This window comes from Cupressus sempervirens, chromosome 3 (assembly GCF_028749045.1).
Source record: "Cupressus sempervirens isolate cs-2001-9-10 chromosome 3, ASM2874904v1, whole genome shotgun sequence".
NCBI lineage: Eukaryota > Viridiplantae > Streptophyta > Pinopsida > Cupressales > Cupressaceae > Cupressus > Cupressus sempervirens.
In genome coordinates, this window is record NC_143120.1 from 156,352,607 (window position 1) to 156,374,227 (window position 21,621).

Below are 21,621 nucleotides of genomic sequence, written 5' to 3' on the forward strand. Positions count from 1 at the left end.
TCTCGCCAAATACCTTAGTGTACCTGTCAAGTATCTCTTGGATATCTGGTGGATGACTCTTCACCCGTGGCTCTTGTGAAGTTGGCATAGTGAACCATTCCATTGCCCACTCTATGTTATTATGCCGAAAAAGTCTCTGCATTCTCCTAAGGCAAACTATTTTGCAACTCCCATATGAAAGTCCTCTAAGTACAATAGTTCTTCCCTCATGTTGAAACCTCATCTCCAATTTTGCTAGGTTAAGTGTGAACTCTACTAGCGAGGCCATCCATGTCATGCTGAGGATGACATCATAGTTTCCCATGTCTACCACATAGAACTCATCTTCCAACTCATAACCATCTCCAAACCTGATGTGAAGATTAGATATCTTCCGAGTGCATAATAGTTTGTCACCATTAGCTACCATGACTCTAAACCCGGCATGCTCTTCAGTCTGTAGACCTCTCTTGGCTACCAATTGTGCATTTATAAAATTATGTGTAGCCCTAGTGTCAATGAGTGAGATCACTTTCTGCCCTTGGATAGTACCCTCGACCTTAAATGTGATTGCCTTTTGAGCCCCCGTTAATCGTGCTAATGACTTCTCATCCTCAAGAATGTTGCTCTCCTCTGTAGTGCTATCCTCATTTGAATTAGAGTGTTGATCCTCCCTCTCTAACTGTGACTCCTCTATTGAGAAATACTCCATTTGATTTGCCTTAGCCTTGAGAGGACACTTATGAGATAAATCTCAAGGCTCTCTACAATGAAAACATAACTTCTTCTTTCTTAAATCATTTAAGGTGTCATTATCCAACTTATCTCTTTTTGGCTGAGTATCCTCGTGAAAAGTTTTTTTTGTCCTTCTCCTTGTTCTTTTTCATATAAGAATCCTTGTGCTGAAATTTGCTCCTAAATGAAGAAGGTGCTAAGTCACGAGCCTTTTTAGTGGCCTCTCACAACGTAGCTGGGTCATGCCCCTTGACCCAACCTCGTAAGGGTTCTGAGAGTCTATCCATAAACAACACTACTAACCTCCTCTCTGAAATATCTATGACCAACATAGCTAACCTCTAAAACTCACTGATATACGTCTCAACTGATCCCCACTACTTGAGTTGTGCCAACTCCTTAAACTGTAATTTTGGATCCCTGGTATCAAATCTCTCTATGAGCTTCTTAGTAAACTCCTTATCAGATGTGATCTAATTATGTCCCAAGGTTACCATGCTATGGTGTCACCACTCATGTGCCTGTCCATCCAAGTGAATAGCCACATACTTTATAGCTTCCTCTTCAGGCATAGGATTGAACTGCAAGTATATATCCATCTTCTGCACCCAAGCTCGTGCGGTCATCTTCCCTGAAGCATCATAATAAGGTAAAAAAGGTTTCCCAACTTTCTTTCTCAGCTCAAGGTTTTGACTTTGTCCTCCTGATTTGGGCATGTGTCTCATCCTCAAGTCCAAGTAATCTATTAGAGAAATGTTTGCCCGAAACTTCGGTCTACTAGCCTCCCAATCCCTCCTAAATTGATCCTATAACTCTGTAATTTGTGGTTCATTAATCGGCTGAACTGAATTTCTGAGTGGGAAGGTGGGTAGAAGAGGTCTCGAGCTGGTTGTTCAAGCTAGGTGTGCAACATGTCTAAAGTTATCGGCCTCATTCCCATTGTTGTCATGTCCATTATTATCATTAATGTTGCCTCAACCTCCATTATCATTGCCCCTATTATTGTTGCTTCCATTATTGGCATCACCTACATTAATATTGATGCCCATTTGTCTAGCCATTAGCTACAACATCATATCCATTTGCCTATTCTACTCCTGTTGCATCTGCTACCCCTCCTCTAATGTACCTAGTAACTTGAACATTACATTTTCCTGATCTGGATCGATTTTCCTATCATCTCGGTCACCCATACTGCTATCTTGTTCAAAGAATATCTCTTCCATGTCTGTATGACTGGATTATATGTCCCTCTGCACGGATGAACTACCCTATTCATTCTGCAAATCTGAACTCCTACTTTGTCTTGCTTTAGTATTGCAAAAATTATAAAGCCCTTGTCGCATACTCAAACATAAATGCTTAAGATCTCCACATGATGACACGACTTATAGCTCTGATACCACTATAATAGGCACCCTAGAAATACCAAAAAAATAAACCAACTGTTGAAAGCGATTTTAATGTCTTTGCATAGATTTCAATCCACATAACATGAACAAGAAGAAATTTATGCAAATTGAAGATTGAACCGCTGCTGAAATAATATTAGTTCTCAAAATAATAAAATTAAATACATAACAATAAATTCTAAAAGCCAAACCCGAAAGGAATGACATCTAGAATGTCACAAGAGAGGATGAACGTTCTCTAATGCCAAGAACATAACTATACATCCAAGTTCCTATCAAATGCAATTCACTATCATTCCATGCTAAGGCTCCCACCTCTATTTATACTTTCCCTACACCCTTTTAGAAGGAAATCAAATATTAATTAATTGCAAGTACTAGAAGCTTTCCTTTTCCAATAATTCATGCACTCTCTAGAAACTCCTCCTTTGCAATATAATAATTAATTGTGTTTCTAGAAAATTAAATTACCCAGGCTTCCCTCTTTCCAATAATTAATACACACTCTAGAAGCTTCTCTTTTGTAATATAATAATTAATTAAATAAATTAAATATAAGTCACTTTTTAATTTTTAATTTATTTAATAACTTTGTAAGAAATTAATTTAATTTCCTCTTCTACTCCACTTAGCCTTTGGAGAACGTGAAAAATAAGAACTCCACTTAGCTGCTAAAAGATGGAGACATTACAATGACAACATCTTTGCCAATTGATTTTATGAGGGTTGTTTTTGGATATGAGAGTGGTTTCCCTTCCCACAAATTTCCATAAATTGGAGCTCTCTCTTAATAGTGATAGGATTATCATATGGCGATGTCTAGTTGCTGAATTTAACGGTTCAACAAATTGTCGAATCTGTCAATCTCCTTCGATAATCTCAGTTTTCAGAATTAAATCGTATTGTTTAGGGTCCTTCTCCAATCAGATTTTATGGAATTTGTACTACGGGTATAAAGAATAAACAAAAGAGGCGAAGGAGTTAGGGCTCTGCGGGCTTGTTTTAAATTAAAATTTCAAAGGTACCTGTCTAGGTAATCGCTTACCGTCTTTTCTTTCTTGTTTCACTCTATTTGCCAAATGTGCGCGATAAATTGGTCAATACCGAGCAAAGGTAAAGTGCCGTTTCAAATTCTCAAGTCTGTTGACTGCAAAATCTGTGCCCCATTGATGCAATAAGATGTATGGTGAAGTTGGTTATGGCTTCTCCGGAGATCGTTAACGTTTCAGACGACGACTCAGAAATATCAATGCGGAACAGTGAAATAGAGAATAAAATAAAGCCGTTGATGCAATCTTATTGCGGTGTGCCGGCAGGCAGTAGAGGTGAAGGTCTGCCATATGCTCCACAGGGATGGCCAAATCCGGAGGATAAGTGGGGATGGCAGGTAGGCAAAAGAGCAAATCTAAACGGCAGCTGGAGAGACAGATATTTAATTCTGCCGAAATCTTTGAAGAAAGGCCAGAAAACAATCCGATTTCAAAGCAAACTCGAGGTTATAAATTATTTGACAGAAACATTCCCAGGCATAGATTTAGAAAAGTTTTTTGCTTCTTTCCAATGGCAAGTGCCAGCAGAGTTACCTTATCAGACGCCCACAAAAAGTAATAACGAAAAAGAAGTTGCTAGTGGAATTCCAAAGTTTTCTAATACCATAGCTGTGGATCGCAAGGAGAGGAGAGCCATTCCTGATTTGAGCTGTTTACCTGCTGATATAAGAGCTTCGACGGTTGAGAAGCAGGTTGACCAGGCCCTTTACATGTTCAGACGGTCACAAGAAAGAGAATACATCAGCGCCCGAGATAAATTGCTTGCTCAGAAGGATTTACTTGTTACCTTCTTGCAACCCACAAGTGGTAGTCTCTCTTCACCCGCCGCGCAGAAAGCATTTGAGAAAGAACTTGAAAAATTTCGAAATTTGCTGGAAATTGTAGAAGGATTTGGTATCACATCCCGGGAGTTTCTGCAACATCACTTTCGGAAAGGTTGAGTGAAACATTTCAAAAAATACAAATAATTTCCCCTTTTGAAGTATTCCAATATAATATATATATATTTTTTTCACTTTAGGCGTAATTTATATGCGGAAGTGATTTACTTATGTTCACTGTGGATCATGGAGTTATCAACAGCATGTGGAATGATTTTCTTCTAATCGTCATGCTTGATGGACTTGGCAAATTGAACATGTAATATTGTAGATATTGTGTTTTTTAAGCTAGAGGGAGAATTTTCATTCTCGATTCATAAATTATTTTGAAGTTTCTACGTTTTCAGTCATGTATATGGTTAATAATCACAAGACAAAAAGATCCATTATGCACATAAACATTTGTGCATATATATATTTTTAGCGGGCAGGAACGTGAACATGATCAACTAGTTTGAACTGTCCGTCTTTTAGTGATGAAGGTACACTCTGATACCACTTGATGAAGGTACGCACCACCCTTACCAACTCACAACCAATAATGCAACAATATGGAGACAACGAGATGACAAAATGTTTCAAACAATTTTATTATACTTGAAAATCCAATAGCAATTACAATAACATTTCTGCAAGATCTCTCAAGATCCAATCCAAACTCAAGCTAGTCCAGATCCACAATCTAGTAGAAACCTCTGAGATCTCAACTTGTGCTCACAAGCCACCAAGCAATTTCCTTGTTTCTAAGCCACAGTCACTAGCTCTTCTCAAACTCTATCCAAGATCCAAGTGTAAAGTGCCTCACATTCGGCGCCTTGTCCACAGACTCAGGAAAACTCACTCTTCACTTCCTCCTTCTCTTTCACACCTTCCAGCTTTCACACCTTGAAGCTTTTCCTTCCACAGCTTTCCAAGCTTTACCTTCCACAGCTTTCACCTTTCCAAGCTTCATCTTCCACAGCTTCTACTTTTCAAGCTTCTCCTTCTCGAGCTTCTCCTTCTCGAGCTTGATTTGAAATGCTCATATGTTTTGCTTAAATAGACACTTACCACCCAATGCATAACTTATCCACAACCTTCTAGAATTCCACCTGCACAATATCCACAACCTTCTACAACTTCCATAACCTTCTACAATATCCACAACTTTCTACAATATTCATTCTACCCACACACCTCGATAAATGGAATGACAACCATTTTTATTTTATTTTTCTATTATGCCACCTATGCACCTCGAAAATAGAAATTCTTCTTTTTTTTCCCTCCTTTTTCCCTTTTTATTTATTTCTTCTAATTTTCGTCACTTTCTCTCTCCTCCAGTTTTTTTTTAAATTTTTAGTAAATAATTTTCCCATGTAAGATGCTCCTGCATCAGACTCTCTCGATAGATAGAAAAGTGTGTCCCACACTTTGACGCCAAAAAAAAAGATCTACCACCATCTTCATCTTCACCAAAGGCTTCCACCTCAATAGGGACAAGAAAACCACCATGCAAATCTTCCACATCTGCATCTATATGTCAAACACCATAATCTCAACCATCCAATCAGCATGCTCACTCCCAAGAACAAACTGAACATAATACTTCATTAGCAAACTCCCATTCACATCAACAACTAGTGAGTCCATACCAACAATAACAAACTCCATATCAACAGCCACATGTAGATCTCCATCAACACATGCCAAACTCTCAACACCAGCAACCTCATTGCTCACAACAAGATGCTCTGCAAGATACAAGTCGCCACCAACAACAACTGGATCATCCACGACCGAGTGCTCCACAATCTCCATGTCAGACTTAACCAACTGATCATGAAAACCAATCTCCATTCCAACATCAATAAAGTTAGGAATATCCTCAGTAACAACCTCTATTTGTTCTACAAGTTTTGCATCAGGCTCCACAAACTGATTAGCAAAACCAACTTCTTCCACCTCAACCTTGCGATGCCATCTTCTCTCTCGAATATCCTTAACTTGATCAGCCAAGCTAGCTTCAAGTCGAGTAGACATCTTACAAAAATTCCTCTCCACTATATCATGGAGTTTTGCAATCATCTCAGTGTCTAATCCTCTTGGAGCCATCTTCCAAGATCTTCGTAAACCCTCTGCAACAAATCCTTGCCACACTCCTTGTGACAACTTCGAATTGTTTGCAAGTCAGATCGCAACCTGCCACCTTGCACGAACAATCAGGAACCATATCACAAGTTCAAGACCAGGGATCTGTAATCCACAAGCTCTCTACAATCATGCCTCAACAAGTTCAATCTTTCATATCTGCATCCATCGATCAATCTGTATGTCCTCCCAAGGTCCTGGTGCAAACTGCCTCAGCTTCGGCGATTTGTCTACATGCTTAGGAACTCCCACTCTGATAAACTTCACCCAACCAAGGTCCTGGTACAAATTGCCTCACACTTCGGTAGTCTGCTTGTACACTCAAGAACTCCTGCTGTGATACCACTTGATGGAGGGCCGCTCTGATACCACTTGATGAAGGTACGCACCACCCTTACCAACTCACAACCAAGAATGCAACAATATGGAGACAACGAGATGACAAAATGTTCCAAACAATTTTATTATACTTGAAAATCAAATAGCAATTACAATAACATTTTTGCAAGATCTCTCAAGATCCAATCCAAACCCAAGCTAATCTAGATCCACACTCTAGTAGAAACCTCTGAGATCTCAACTTGTACTCACAAGCCACCAAGCAATCTCCTTGTTTCTAAGCCGCAGTCACTAGCTCTTCTCAAACTCTATTCAAGATCCAAGTGTAAACTGCCTCACATTCGACGCTCTGTCCACACACTCACAAGTCCACCACAATCCTGCTATAAACTGCCTCACATTCGGCGCTGTGTCCATAGACTTAGGAAAACTCACTCTTCACTTCCTACTTCTCTTTCACACCTTCCAGCTTTCACACCTTGAAGCTTTTTCTTCCAAAGCTTTCCAAGCTTCACCTTCCACAGCTTTCACCTTTCCAAGCTTCACCTTCCACAGCTTCTACTTCTCAAACTTCTCCTTCTCGAGCTTGATTTGAAATGCTCATATGCCTTGCTTAAATAGGCACTTACCACCCAATGCATAACTTATCCACAACCTTCTAGAATTCCACCTACACAATATCCACAACCTTCTACAACTTCCATAACCTTCTACAATACCCACAACTTTCTACAATATTCATTCTACCCACACACCTCAATAAATCGAATGACAACCATTTTAATTTTATTTTTCTATTATGCCACCTATGCACCTCGAAAATAGAAATTCCTTTTTTTTTTTTTTTCTCCTTTTTCCCTTTTTATTTATTTATTTATTTCCTATAATTTTCGTCACTTTCTCTCTCCTCCAATTTTTTTTTTTTTTATAGTAAATAATTTTCCCATGCAAGATGCTCTTGCATCATTTAGCCTGTCCCTACTAACAAAGCTTTTGTTTGAGGGGATGGCTTAGCACTGCATGATAAAGCTTCTAGTGTGAGAGTATGCCTTATAATCATTTTAGGTGTCCTATCATTAAGTAATTGATAATGAAACAACCATTGTGGTTATGTTTTTCGCATGTAGTTGTAATGTGTTGCAACCACAATGAATTGAAGCTCAAAGTAATATATTAAAGAAAGGCAAGACTTGGCTTAACTTAAACACATAAAACGTTTCCCCACGATCACAGCAACCACTCTTCTCCTATTTAAATTTGAATTGTATAATTTTAGAGTCACTTTGGCTCTGTGCGCCACTTTTTGATGGGGTTGCGAGTGAGTTAAATGCGTGCAGAAGCAATATGAAGATAGGAGTTCTACTCAAAGAATGATGCGACAGTCGGAACTGATTGTTTTATTAATCTATGTTCTCTAAATAGCATACTATATATATATATCCTGAGTTATTCCATCGTGCACAAATGCTCTATGTTATAGATCTGCATTTATGAATTACATAGTTGTGAAGACAAATGCTATTGTGAATGCTGAACCAGTTGGGCTTTCATGTGTGATGCTTCATCTTTTGATGTTTACAATTTTGGGTGTGTGCTGTGCTGACAAGTGGTGTGTAGTGAAATAACTCCACAAGTTGCTGAAGATAGTTGTGTCGAGGTCTAAGATCTTGTGCGATGTTCTGTTTTGAGCTTTGGATTTTGCACTTTTTATGTGGTAACGCTTGTCGGTGCAGAAATGGCATGAAATATAGATAGTTGTTTGTGGAGCTATACTGCTTGGGCCCTTGTGGTGCATAGTTAAATTTGTCTCACGTAATACCTGCATTCACACGCTACAATAAGTCATTAGGTCCATTAGTTCATCACACAATACACAATTAAAAGCATAAAACTAATATAAATTGACTTATTGCTCTCTACATAGTATGAGTATAGCCTCAAGGAGTGTTTGCTCTCGGATTTAATCCTAAGACCAGTGATTTGACTGTCTTATAACGAGAGATTCAATGAACAATACAGATTACGATGCAATTGGAATGATCTACACTAAGAATTCAAGATGAAATCCATGACAATTAAGCTAGAATGATCAAATTAACTATGTTATGTAAGATAAAAGCTATGAGTATGCAATTCTAGATTATTATGAGCTCTCAAAATAGCAGCATGTAGGTATGAATGCAATTAACTATATGATTTGAGCTTAGAATGGAGTTCTTTTATAGATTCTAGAACTGAATGGATGGTTTTGAATCATCCATAAAGAGGGGTTGAGATTGATTTTGAGTTGATCCATGCGAGTATCCCTTGATTGGTGGGAATTAAGTCCTCTGTCTCCTTGTGATTAGATGTATTTAATAAATTGATGTAATAAATAACTCTCGAGATGTAATATAATGGGATTGATTTAATTAATCAGGCATTGAGTATTAATTATTTGATTTGATCACATTGATTAATTGGTTCATTAAGTTTTGATGAATTATGCTAGCAGATTGATTGAATTACTAATGTAACTGACATATTGATTTAATTAGGGCAATTTTGATTAATTTGATGATTTAGGCCTCTCAAATAGACTAGCCCATTTTTAGGTGATTAGACATAGATGTTTCATTATGCAAAGGTTTTTTTTGACTTGTATGATATCTTTTGAGATATGTGGTATGGTTGTAGGAAGGATGAATAGCACATAATAAGTGGCATTGACGCATGATACATATAGCTTACACCCCAAAGTTCAAATTATAAGGCTGTAGGGGAGACATGGTTGGTAAATTTATCCATGTAATAGTAGCTTTAGCGATGAGGTTCTTCATGCTATTGCCATCAACCTGAAAAACCAATGGCTGCCCTTTTATTGGCATCTGTGAATGGAATACAGGTTTTTCTTTAGCATTTGACATTGATGTTGTGGTTGTTTTGCACACATAGGTAGCCTCAATGCCTGTATTCTTCACTTCTTATTTGTGGAAACCCCTTGGTTCTATGTGCAAACAAGCCCTTTTGTGCATGACATTTTGTGCTGGAGTGGTTGTTGATTATGATGATTGCATTGTTTACTTACTTTGGATGGTTTGGTCTTGTTCCAAGAAATTCTTCTTGGCATGGGTGATTTATTCCATCACCCTTTAGTCTCAACTCATCCTCAATGATAGTTGCATTGTGACAGGCTTCTCCCATTGTTTTGACCTTGGCTAACTTTAGGTTAGAAAAAGTGAATGGGCCTAATGGGCCTTTGATTGATCTAACTTGTTATCTACTGCATCTCCATCTATTGGCAGGCTTGATCCTGGAAAGCTTTACTTGACAATTAAGTTGATATAACCACGTCTTTGAGGTCTTTACCAGACTAGTTGAATAGAACTATCATTTGATAAGTAGGAGATGATGTTTTTAAGAGTCTTTGCAATTTCATCTTTGATTGTCATGTAGATTGCATTTTGGTCTGGAACCTTCTGACTGCATTTGAAATGACTTGGAAGGTAATTTAATGGATATTGAGTTCTATATGCCAAGGCTTAAATGCTTCAATCTCATTTGGTGGGACATGCAAGATGAATCACTCTGATGCCAAATGATTTAGATCCTAGGTTGTCTAGTGGACAATATATTAGATGATGACGTAGACGTTTTGCATGTGTGCAGAAGCAGTATAGAAACACAAGGACTAGAAAGAGAAGAATACTATAGTTGGAAGAAATTGTTTTATTGATCTGCATGATTTGTAAATCGCATTCTCTTTAGGGATACGTCTGCTTGTTTTTTTTTTGATCGGTAAAAGGCCCAGGCCATTAATCTTGTATAGATTTATAAAATTGTTACATTGCCCTCCCCGTTCAAAACGGGCACTGGTAGCAAAAAATGGAGAAGAAAACCTCCGGTCTTGCCCGGGGACAATTGTCCACTCACATATTTACAAAATTTTAATATAGGGGCATTCCCCTATTTACATTGATCAGATTTCAAGGGCATTCCCTTAGTAATAATAATTTATATTTTGTGCTTATTTTCCTTTCCGTGAGTACTTTCTTGCGTTAAAGCCCTTTTATGAGTCCAGCCTTTCCTGCACACATAGTTCCTTACCCGAGATCAAGTTAGCCTGTTCATACATCCTGAATAAACCAGTAAATCAATAGAGGGAATAATCTTAACTAATTTTAACTTTACTTCTGATAAGACTGTTTTGTGTTCTTGAGCCTTTACTTGACTGAGATGATTGTAAACTAAAAATTTTAAAATAAAAAATTATTGATGAAGAAATTTACAAATCAAAATGTTGGGTTGATTACTCGGATTTTTGCTGATAGATCTGATGACTTCATAATCCATTGCCCTTTTCAAATAATAGATACTCTAGTCTATGCCTAGCAAGTTTGAACACTTATAATAAGTGTTATTTATAATAGTAGAGTGATTAATAAACATTTAGCTGATTTGAAGTTTCAATACCTGGATGAGATTAGCTGATGATACCACAGTCTTTACACCATCTGTCTGTCCAAAACGGTTTGAATAGGGCACATAATCCTGATCAAAACTGGATGAAACTACCATGTCCTCCTTAGGAAATCCTAAGTTTAAAATCATCCTAAGACTATCCATTATAGCAGCAGATCTTCATTTTGACTTAATATTTAACAGTTTTGATATGTTTTATAAGTGAGTCGCATATTAATGGCAAATGATATACTATCCCAGTTGTTTGCTTTATAATTGGTCTCAAATCTAATTACCATAGTCGGATTGCGGTGAACTAACTTCGATGCTGAATGTATTCTGTTTTAGACGTTCTGAATTTGAGATGGAGCGTTTTATGAATCTGTATGAATTGGCGACAATGTGTGCCTCTACTGCTTTTTCAAATGAAAACTACTAACGATAATTACTGATGTTATAAGCCAGAAAGACCATAGTACTTTCAAAAACTTTATTACATATTTATCAGATATTTACACAGATATTAGTGGATGAACTAAATACATGGTGTTATCCTTCCTTTACTTAGGTTGATATTGATTTTATATATAGTTTCCAAGGCATTATTGATAATTATGATGCAAAAACCTCTAAGTTACTGGCCCTAAATATGCACACAAGGAGTGAAGGTATTTGCTATGATCCTTGACCGTTAATATAAAGGCATCCTTGTATGAATATGTGGGCTTATATTATCTTTGCTAACTAGCTAGGGTCGCTAAACAGACTAGTTATTAAAATTAAATTGAAACATAGTGTACCTTCATCGCTCGGCCGATGTGTTGAAAGAGGATATTAGCGACAGTAGTTAAGAGTATATTAAGATGATCCTAATATGCTCGAGGGAAGAGATTGAACCTGATAGGAGAGGGGGCCATGCTGCTAAGATTAAAACGCATCATGATTGGTTGAATGTTTAAACAGACTAAAATATATACCCTTAGCAGTAATAAACTAACATCTGAGTAGTTGAAAGATAATGGAGGCTATATGTGTGGTGCAGGGGAATAGATATCCCTAATTGAAATAACATCGGTGCATTTGTTGGCTAGTTTATCAGCTATTTTATTGCCTTCCCTATAGATGTGTCTGAACTCAACCTCTGAGAAAGAATTAAGGAGTTGTATACTTCTTTCCAAAAATGAATTCAATTTCCAGTTGGGTGTGTTGCCTGACGTTAATGCATTGATTATGATCTGAAAGTCTCCCTCCACTATTCATTTAGATATCCCAAGTTCCTTGCTTAGCTGAAGACCTTCAGTTGCTGCCTCTATTTCAGTTATATTATTGGTGGTTCTATTCAGAGGGTTTGCAAGGCTTGCTAAAACTTGACCATTATTATTGTGAATAATGCACCTGATGCCATCGTTACTAGGATTGCCTTGGAGGGTCCATTGAAATTTAGTTTAAACCGGCTATCTCTTGGGGGTTTCCATTTAAAGTAACTCATATCTGCCTTGCTCTGCTGGCCACCTTTACTGTACTGGGGTGGAATAATTAGTCCTGTCCAATTCTTCCTTATGAGGCTATCCTAATTGGAGAAAGAACCTTCCACATTACTGGAGTTTCTAAGTCTATTATTTAAAGTTTCTACTATGCTTGCCTCAATTTTTTTAATGAGGGAATTTGTAGTTATCATCTTATCTTGAAATAATCTTCTATTTCATTCCTTCCATAATTCCCACGTGATTATTGAAGGAATGATAATCCATAATTCTTTGTATAAACCCTTATTCAATTTGAAGGGCCATTGTTGTAGAAATTCTTCTAAAACCAAGGGGTATGCTGTCGACCAATTTAGTTTGCGATAGATGTTTTGCCAGCGTTCTGATGCATAAGGGCAATTAAGAAGAATATGATCCACGGTTTCGTTGTCTTGTTTGCATAGGGTGCATCTTGAGGTTCCTTCATATGCTACTTTTCGAAACCACTCTGCTGTTAAGATAAGCTTTTGCATGGAGGCCCATAAAAAGATGCCAGCTTTGGGTAGGCAAGCTTTGTTCAAACATAGTTGTAGCGGGTATTTGAAGTTATGCATGTTGAGATAATTGGTGGCTTGTTTATAAAAGTCTTTGACCTTATATTTCTCGTCATTTGATCCGCACCAGATGAGTTTGTCATTTCTTGCTTTATATGCAGAAGTTCTACCTTTTAGGCATTCCTTGAATTCTCTTTTTTATTTTCCAGTAGCTGTGTGTTTTCAAGACTCTTCCATTTCCATCCTAAAGTTGGCAAGTTATTATCAATTTCGATATAATGTCTAAGTTTATCTCCCCATTCTTGTTTCAAATTGTTTTTGATGTTGGGGTTAATTTGCAGAGATGTCAATAGTTCATAATCAGCCCATGAATCTTCCCAAAAAAGGGCATTATTCCCATTGCCAATATCCTAAGACAATTTATTATTGATGATATCTTTACATGCCAGCATCAAATTCCAAATTCGCAATCCATTAGGTTATTCAAGGTCTAAACAGATTTAAGGACTCTGCATTCTGAATATACTTATTAAGAAGAACGGAGGCCCATTTCTCGTTGGGTTCTTGAAGCACATTCCAAACTAGTTTAGCACCTAGAGCTAGATTCTGAGAGGCCAAGTTTTTAATATCTTGGCCTTCTTTTTCTAGAGGATTGCAAATATTTTCCCATTTAATCATTGGTATTTTTTTACTTTCTGAGGTTTGTTGCCTAAAGAAGTTCCTGATTTTAGATTCAATTTTCTTAGAAATGGTAGTAGGCAAAGGTATGATAGACATTTGGTAGATGGGTATAGATGCCAGGACTGATTTTATCATTGTGGTTCTGCCAGCACTAGAGAGCCATCTACCCTTCCAACCGTCCATTTTGTATTGAATCTTTAAAATCACTGGGTCCCACATTTTATTGCTTTTTTCCTCTGTCTATTGAAACACTTAAATATTTACTAGGAAAGTGCCCTTTTTTGAAACCCAAGATTCTACAAATATCCGTTTTTGAAGTGGGATTGGTATTCAAGAAAAAAGCTTTGGATTATTAGCGTTTACTACTTGTCCTAAGGCTGTTGAGTACTTAGTTAGGACCTTTTTGAAATGTTGTTCCTCTTCTTTAGTACTGACACCTAGTAAGATCGTATCATCGACAAACTGCTAATGTGCTATGTTGTCTATACTATTTGACACTTTGATCTCTTGGATCTTACCTTCTTGATGTAAATGAACAGGATCTCTGATAGAGACAAGAAACGTTATGACAGACTGGAATAGTATTGACTCAGAATTTGTTTCAGTGTTACTTACCAATTGATGTCTGATGTACTAAATCTGATTGTATGTGCTGTGCCGATCTTCCTGTGCAGATCTTCGTAACATAACAGTATAATGGAGAATGCACAACTTATGATTGATTGATGCCTTTGTTTGCTTGGAAGGAGAGATCGCAGTGAGACTGAGTATTGCCGTGTTATTGATCCCAGTCTATGTCGACGTTCTCCATATTAAATATGCAAAGTATCATGTCCCGGTAGAGACATGACTCTATGTGGCCAATGGTCATGTAGGGTCAGGTCCCTATGTGGATATAACCTTTGACCATAACACAACCCGATAATCATTCGGGTGAAAGAATAAACATATTCAGATCATCTCATCTTGTGATAAGAGCCCGATTAGTTAAGGAATATTATACACACACACACACACACACACACACACACACATAAAACAAATGTTCATGTAGAACCATGAGTACATATACTCAATATAATGTGTGCTTCACTTCTACTGAAGCTACACTTTAACACTCCCTCTTAGCAAGGGAGAAGTGATAAAAATCCTACATGATATCAGTATCAATGATATCTGTGCACAACACTTTATCTAACTTTAATTCTCTAAAATAGTGACTTGTCAAATAACTATAATCACAATGTTATGAACACTATCATAACATGTATTATGATCTCTAATTGTCCAAAACAATATCTAGAGTAATCATAATACTTTTATTATCAATGACTTCCAATGTATCCGGAACAAAAACTGTCATAATAACAGGCCTACCATTTGTAAGATCATCACCTTACAAAGATTACCTTCTGAAAATATATATGTACATGAAAGATCGTTGTCTTTCATTACATATTTGATGCAACTAGACAAATTGAGAAGCATAAACACATATATAAAATTGAAACTTAAATTCAATATTCAAAATCACAATTTAATCATACCAAGTTTTCCTCCGAAGTATTCCAATTTTACTTTGGCAAGAGGTTTGGTAAAAACATTTGCAGTTTGTTCGTTTGTGCTTATGTAATCTAGTTTGATAACATTTCGATCTATTATATCCCTAATGTAATGATAAGGTATTTCAATATGCCTAGATCGATTGTGAAAAACTGGATTAGCTGAAAGCTTGATACAACTCTGATTATCACAGTGAATGATAGTTGGTTTCAAGGGCTTCTTAAACAATCCAACTAGCAATTTTTGTAACCATACTGCTTCTTTGGCTCTCATGGAGGAGGCTATATATTCTGCTTCAGTGGAGCTTAATGCAACTGAGGATTATTTTCTGCTAAACCAAGAAATCATCCCAGATCCGAGACTGAAGCATCATCTTGCAGTACTTTTACATTTAGTAGAGCTGCCTGCCCATTCAGAGTTTGAACATCCATGAAGATTGTTTTCGACTTTGATCATATCTGAGTCCCATACTGACTGTACCTCTTAGATATCTTAAGATATATTTGGCTATCATTAGATGTATCTTCTTTGGTTCACACATGAATTGACTTAAGGTATTAGTAGCATAACATATATCAAGACGAGTGTTCACCAAATACATTAATGATCCAATGATCTGCCTATAGTAAGTAGGATCAATAGGTTCAGATTCGATCATATCATCCTTTAGTTTATGTAAGTTGACTTCCATAGGAGTAGTAATTGGTTTATAATCCATCATTCCAAATTTTGTCAAAATATCAATAGTGTATTTTCCTTGATTTAAGAAAATGTAGTTCCCCTTTTGCCAGACTTCTAGACCTAGAAAGTAGTGAAGAAGGCCTAGGTCTTTCACATCAAACTCTGCTGTTAGTTCCTGTTTGCACTTGTTTATAAGATGTTCTTGACCTGTTATTAACAAATCATCAACATATAATACAAGAATAATCATGTCATCACCATTTATTTTGAAGTATATGTTTGGATCAAGTTCGTTCTTAGAATACCCTAATTTAGATAGGTAGCTGTCTATTCTTTCATACCATGCCGTGGGTGCTTGTTTAAGGCCATATAGTGCTTTCTTTAATTTACGCACGTGGGGATTTTTGTCATGAGTGATGAACCCTTCTGGTTGCTCAATATAAACTTCTTTTTCAATTTCACCATTTAACAATGCTATTTTAACATCCATTTCATGGATTTTCCATCCTTTGGATGCTACAATTGCCAAGATAGTGCTAACAGATGTGTACCTAGCAACTAGAGCAAAAGTTTCTTAATAATCGATTCCTTCCTTCTGTGAGAACCCGCGTGTCGTCTGACTTTGCATTTTTCAATGCTGTCGTTAGGTGCATGCTTGATTTTGTATAGCCACTTAGAAGAGACAACTGATTTGTTCTTAGTTTTGGGTACAACATCCCACACATCATTTTTTAGTATTGATTGATATTCTTCAATCATTGCATTTTTCCAAGGTTTGCTTGATAAGGCTTTGTAATGTCCCCGATTTAGCAAGTTTTTGAAGTGTGGTGTTGTCAGCTCATCATCATGACCCTCGTGAGTTGACGTTTAGATTTGGGGGTCCTTGTCCAGATATTGCTACTTTTGGACTTACTATTTTTAGTAAGCCACTTTCAAACAGTTACTATTTTGGGTATGTAGTTCATGCAGGGTAATTGTCTGGTCTGTTGTTTGATCTCTTGATGAAATATTATGGAAGTCATATTTGTTCGAAGGATTGTGGTTTAATGATTATTTATGATGCACTTTATTATCATTGTATTTTATAATATAAAGTGTTATGACTTTATGTTATAAAAGTTGCTTTTAAGTGAAAGTGTGAGCGTGAAGCTAAAGGGCTCTACTTTGTATTATAAATATGACGTTTGGAGAAGGAGAGATCATCTTGATTAATATATTTTATTTGCTCATATCGACTGCCTGAGGGTTTGAAGAAATTTTGGGTTTTTTCATTGATAATTGTGTTGAGGTAAACAATTATCAGATTCTTCTTCTATGTTCACTATGTTTAGGGAGACAGATATTCTGAAGGTTAATTAATTGCTACTGTTTGGCAATTGTAGAGGGTCCAATCTGGTTATAGTGACAGTTGAAGGTGAAATTTTGAAAGTACGTGTGGATTGAGTCTCAGATTTGGATGCCGTTTTACTACTGCTAGCGGGTTGGGTCATTAACCACAACTATTAAAAGGGCCGAGCTTATATTTTGTGATATCGTGGGTAACTTGCAAAATAAGTTTGATTTCAAACGTCACTAACTCCTGCTGCCATTTTTGTTTGTGATCGAATCCATCTATCTGGGCATTGGGATTCGTAGCCTATGGTGACTTTAGAGTTGGAGGTGGCAGCAATTGAATGTTGAAGCCACATTGGACATATTCTGGACATCCTTTCACCTTGGTGGCAACTGTAAGTGTATGCAACAATCAGGTTCTTAAGCATTGTAATTTGGATAATAAATTTGTTCAAAGAAACTTGTTTTTCATTTCCGATAAATTTAAAATAAATCTGGAGTTGTTTTTTTGTGGTCATAGTGTTCTCTTTGGTGTTATCATATATTTTGAAAGAATTCCAAAAGGGATATAATTTGAAAATTAAACAAGGGTACAAAGAGAGATTTGTTCATTGTCTGATTAAGACTTGCAGGAGTAAACAAAGGATTTTTACAGGCTTCTTCAACATTTGAAGGTTCTGTTTTGATAAGTTCACAGAGTAGTGCTGCATAACATGAATGATTTCTTGTTCTCTTACTTTCTCTTATTACTTAATTAGGGTCAACATGATTCTCTTCTATTATTTTCCTAGCCCAAAGTGGTCTCTTTTTGTTATTGAAATTTTCAATATTCTCTGAATTTGAGATAGTAAGTGAAGAAGGTTCAATATCATTCTCCCTCTCATTTTCTACTGAGTGATCTTCATCTAGTTTAGTAGTAGGTTATGCATATGATTCATCAGTGTTCTTAGAGATATTAAAGGCAACATCTTCTTCAAATTTTACATGTCTGATCTCAATTGTTCTTTGACCTGGAACATAGATCTTGTAACCTTTGGTTGTTGCACTGTATCTAATGAGTATTCCCTTCTTTCCAGATGGTTCTAATTTTGTTCTTTTCTCTTTAGGAATATGAATACAAACAGGACACACAAATATTCTTAGGTGACTTAGGTTTGGTTTGATACTCAAAAATACTTCTTCAGGAGTGGTATTTTCTAATATTGAGTGAGGACATCTATTTTGAATATAAACTGCAGTATTAGAAGCTTTAGCCCAAAAGGAAGTATGAAGATTTTGGTCATGCATCATTGCTCTGTTTGATTCAATAATTGATCTATTTTTACGTTCCACAACTCCATTATGTTGAGGATTATATGGTATAGAAAACTCCCTCTTAATCCCAACAGTAATGCAAAAATCGTTGAAAATTTCAGAGATGTATTCACCTCCATTGTCTGATCTTAGTATTTTGATTTTCTGTCCAGACTGGTTTTCAACTAGTGCTTTGAATTCTTTGAATTTAGCTAATACTTCAATTGTTTCCTTTTGTTTGAGTAAGTAGATCCAAGTTCTTCCAGAGTAGTCATCAATAAAAATCACATAATAGAGGCATCCATTTAGGGAAGGTACAATCATAGGACCACGTAGATCAATATGAATAAGTTCAAGTACAGATTTTGATTTGTGTATGCTTTTAGGAAAGGATTTCTTGGTGTTCTTGCCTAGGGCACATCCTTTGCAAATGCCTAAGTGATCAGTTTTGAGACTAGGTAATCCTTTTACAATTTTTCTTATTGATAACAATGCACAGAAATGAAGGTGACCTAGTCTGCTATGCCAAATTTTGGTTGAGTTTGATGTTTCATAACTTAGGACTAAATTTTGTTGGTTACAAAGTTTATATAAACTTCCATCTCTAAATCCAATAAATATAGCTTTCTTGATGTTGAAGTTCTTTGGCCAAGATAGAACTCTATCATCTTGAAAGGTGATTCTGTATCCTTGATCAGCAAGACTAGAGATAGAGACCAAATTCCTTTATATACCATGTACAAAATAAAACATTTTAAGTTGGAGAGTAATACCTAAATTTAGTTGAATTGAACATGATCCAATACCTTTAACCAGATGTGTAGAATTGTCTCCAATGGTTACTTCTTCAGAGGAGTATTCTTTGAAGCTTTCAAATTTGTCTCTAAAACTGTAATATGATGTGATGCTCAACTGTCTATAATCCAAGTTTTTTTGTTTGAGTTTAATTCACTTGAGAGTGCTAGATAAAATGCAAGGTTTTCTTCTTTTTCCTCTTTCTCTTCTTTGATTTTTGCTAGAGTTGCTTGAATTTTCTTTCATTCAGGGCAGAAGTTGTGAGTGTGACCAAATTTGTCACATTTGAAACATTGTACTTTTGACCAATCTCATTTCTTATATGATTTGTTGAATTCCTTCCTATTACGTTTGAATTTGCCTTTTTTTTTTTATTGTTTGTATTAGCATGAAGAGCTTGAATGTCTCCCTCTTGATTTATGCTGATTCCTTTGGAAACTAATCTTGATTCTTCTTGAGTGCATTCATTTTTGAGTAATTCAAATTTAGGAAGATCAGGTCGAGAGCTTAGACCACGAATAAAGATTTCCCAAGATAGTGGAAGTCCTTTTAATGCTACAATGCTAAGTTCTTTGTCATCAACTTGACTTCCAATTGTCGCAAGTTGATCTTTTAGCTCAGAGATTCTTAGGAAATAGGACGTAATTGGCTCCCCATTATTCATTTTTATATATAGGAAATCTTGATTTAAAGTTAGTAGTCTACTAGTATTGTTGATTTCAAAAGTGTTCTTAATAGTAGAGAACATCTCAAAAATGGTTTTAAGACTGGATATAGAAGGAAGAATATGATCCTTTACCAAGTCTATAATAATTTTCATGGCTTTGTTGTTGTGCCTTTTCCATGTCATTTTATCTGGATCATTTTCAGGTATTGATTTATTTGATTCTATGTACTCTTCTAACTCCATTTCTCTTAGTACAATCATGGCTCAAGTTTTACATGATGAAAAATTTGATGCTCCCTCAAGTCTATCCTCTAATCTTACATGATTAACCATTTTGAATTTGAGGATAAAAATTTAATACTTGATAATTTTGAGATTTTAATTTTTAATTCTAAAAATAGGATTTTTTATCAGGATGACTTTGATACCATGTAAATGAACAAGATGTCATATCCCCATTTTAAGATAGAATTTTAATAATAATTAGATAATACAATGTTATTAAATAAATAATAAAGTTATATTAAAAATAATACTAAACTATAAACCAAGAAAATAATAATTATTTAATCTATATTATTAATAAAATAATATTTAGTATGATATTTTAAATAATTAAAAAAATAATAAAATTTTAGTGAGTAAAGAAAGAAATAAATAAAATTAAATACAAGAGACAATATTGTAGAAAGTATGTTAACTTTCTAAATAGAATTTAATAATAAATAAAATAAACACATATAAGTAAGTAAATAAATAATATAACATTGAATAATATAAATTAGCTAAATCTAATGAAAATTCAAGAGATATTTAACAAATAGACATGACTCTTTAAAATTAAGATATAAAAGGGAGGAGAGTTTATTTTAGAGAGGGGGGAAAGGAAGAGAAGAAGAGAGGAGTTCAAAAGGAAAAATAGAAGAGGAAAGTAATATGAAGAAAATAAGGAAGTGACTTTCTAAAATGGTATCAATGATATTGAAAGGATGCGAACCTTTGAAAGGGTCATAATTATGAATAGTTGCGACTTCAAAAATATTTTAATTATAAAGTATTGAGACTTTTCCAAAAGATTTTAGTTATGAAGGGTTGTGACTTTTCGAAAGGATTATAACTATTAAGTATTGTGACTTTTCAAAGGATTTGTATTATGAAAGGGTGCGACTCTTGGAAAAGAAGAAGGTAAGAAAGGTATGTTTATATGAATTATATTTGTTTAATTATGTTTATGAATTTATTTATGAACAATACTTTTGGATAATATTGTGTTAGCTCATGGGTTAACACCATGTATATCAATGTGAACTCGAAACATGGAGCATGTGATATATTAATATCAACATTGTCCGCCATGGCTGAGATTTGATATCGAAGCATGGAGCGTGGAGATATTAAGATCTCATTTGTCTGCCATGGCTGATAATCGAGTACTAATACATTAATCTATTAGGAGAATTATAAGACTCGAAGCATGGGGGTAGCAAGGTATTAAGACCTTGAACCGACCACTATGGCCGAGAATTCTCTGTGTTGTCAGAATATTCTGATGTTGTCAAACATATGCATATGTCGTTGGCCTTGGATAGAGGATGCCTATCCAAGAAGAATCTTAAGGGGTGCACTC

General features: G+C 35.7%; 1 protein-coding gene across 3 annotated transcripts in view; it reads left to right on the plus strand.

The window, feature by feature from the left end:
* Positions 1 to 2,826: 2,826 nt before the first annotated feature.
* LOC149565233 (uncharacterized) overlaps positions 2,827 to 21,621 on the plus strand; it is a 94,198-nt gene continuing 75,403 nt past the window's right edge. For 2 of the 3 annotated variants that reach the window (XM_089818786.1, XM_089818784.1), the window contains exon 1: positions 2,926 to 4,111. In XM_089818786.1, coding sequence (XP_089674912.1) covers positions 3,310 to 4,111 — 802 coding nt within the window. In that variant the 5' untranslated portion in view covers positions 2,926 to 3,309. Of the gene's footprint in view, positions 4,112 to 21,621 lie in introns of all 3 variants that reach the window. The other variant, XM_089818785.1, reaches the window with a different exon arrangement.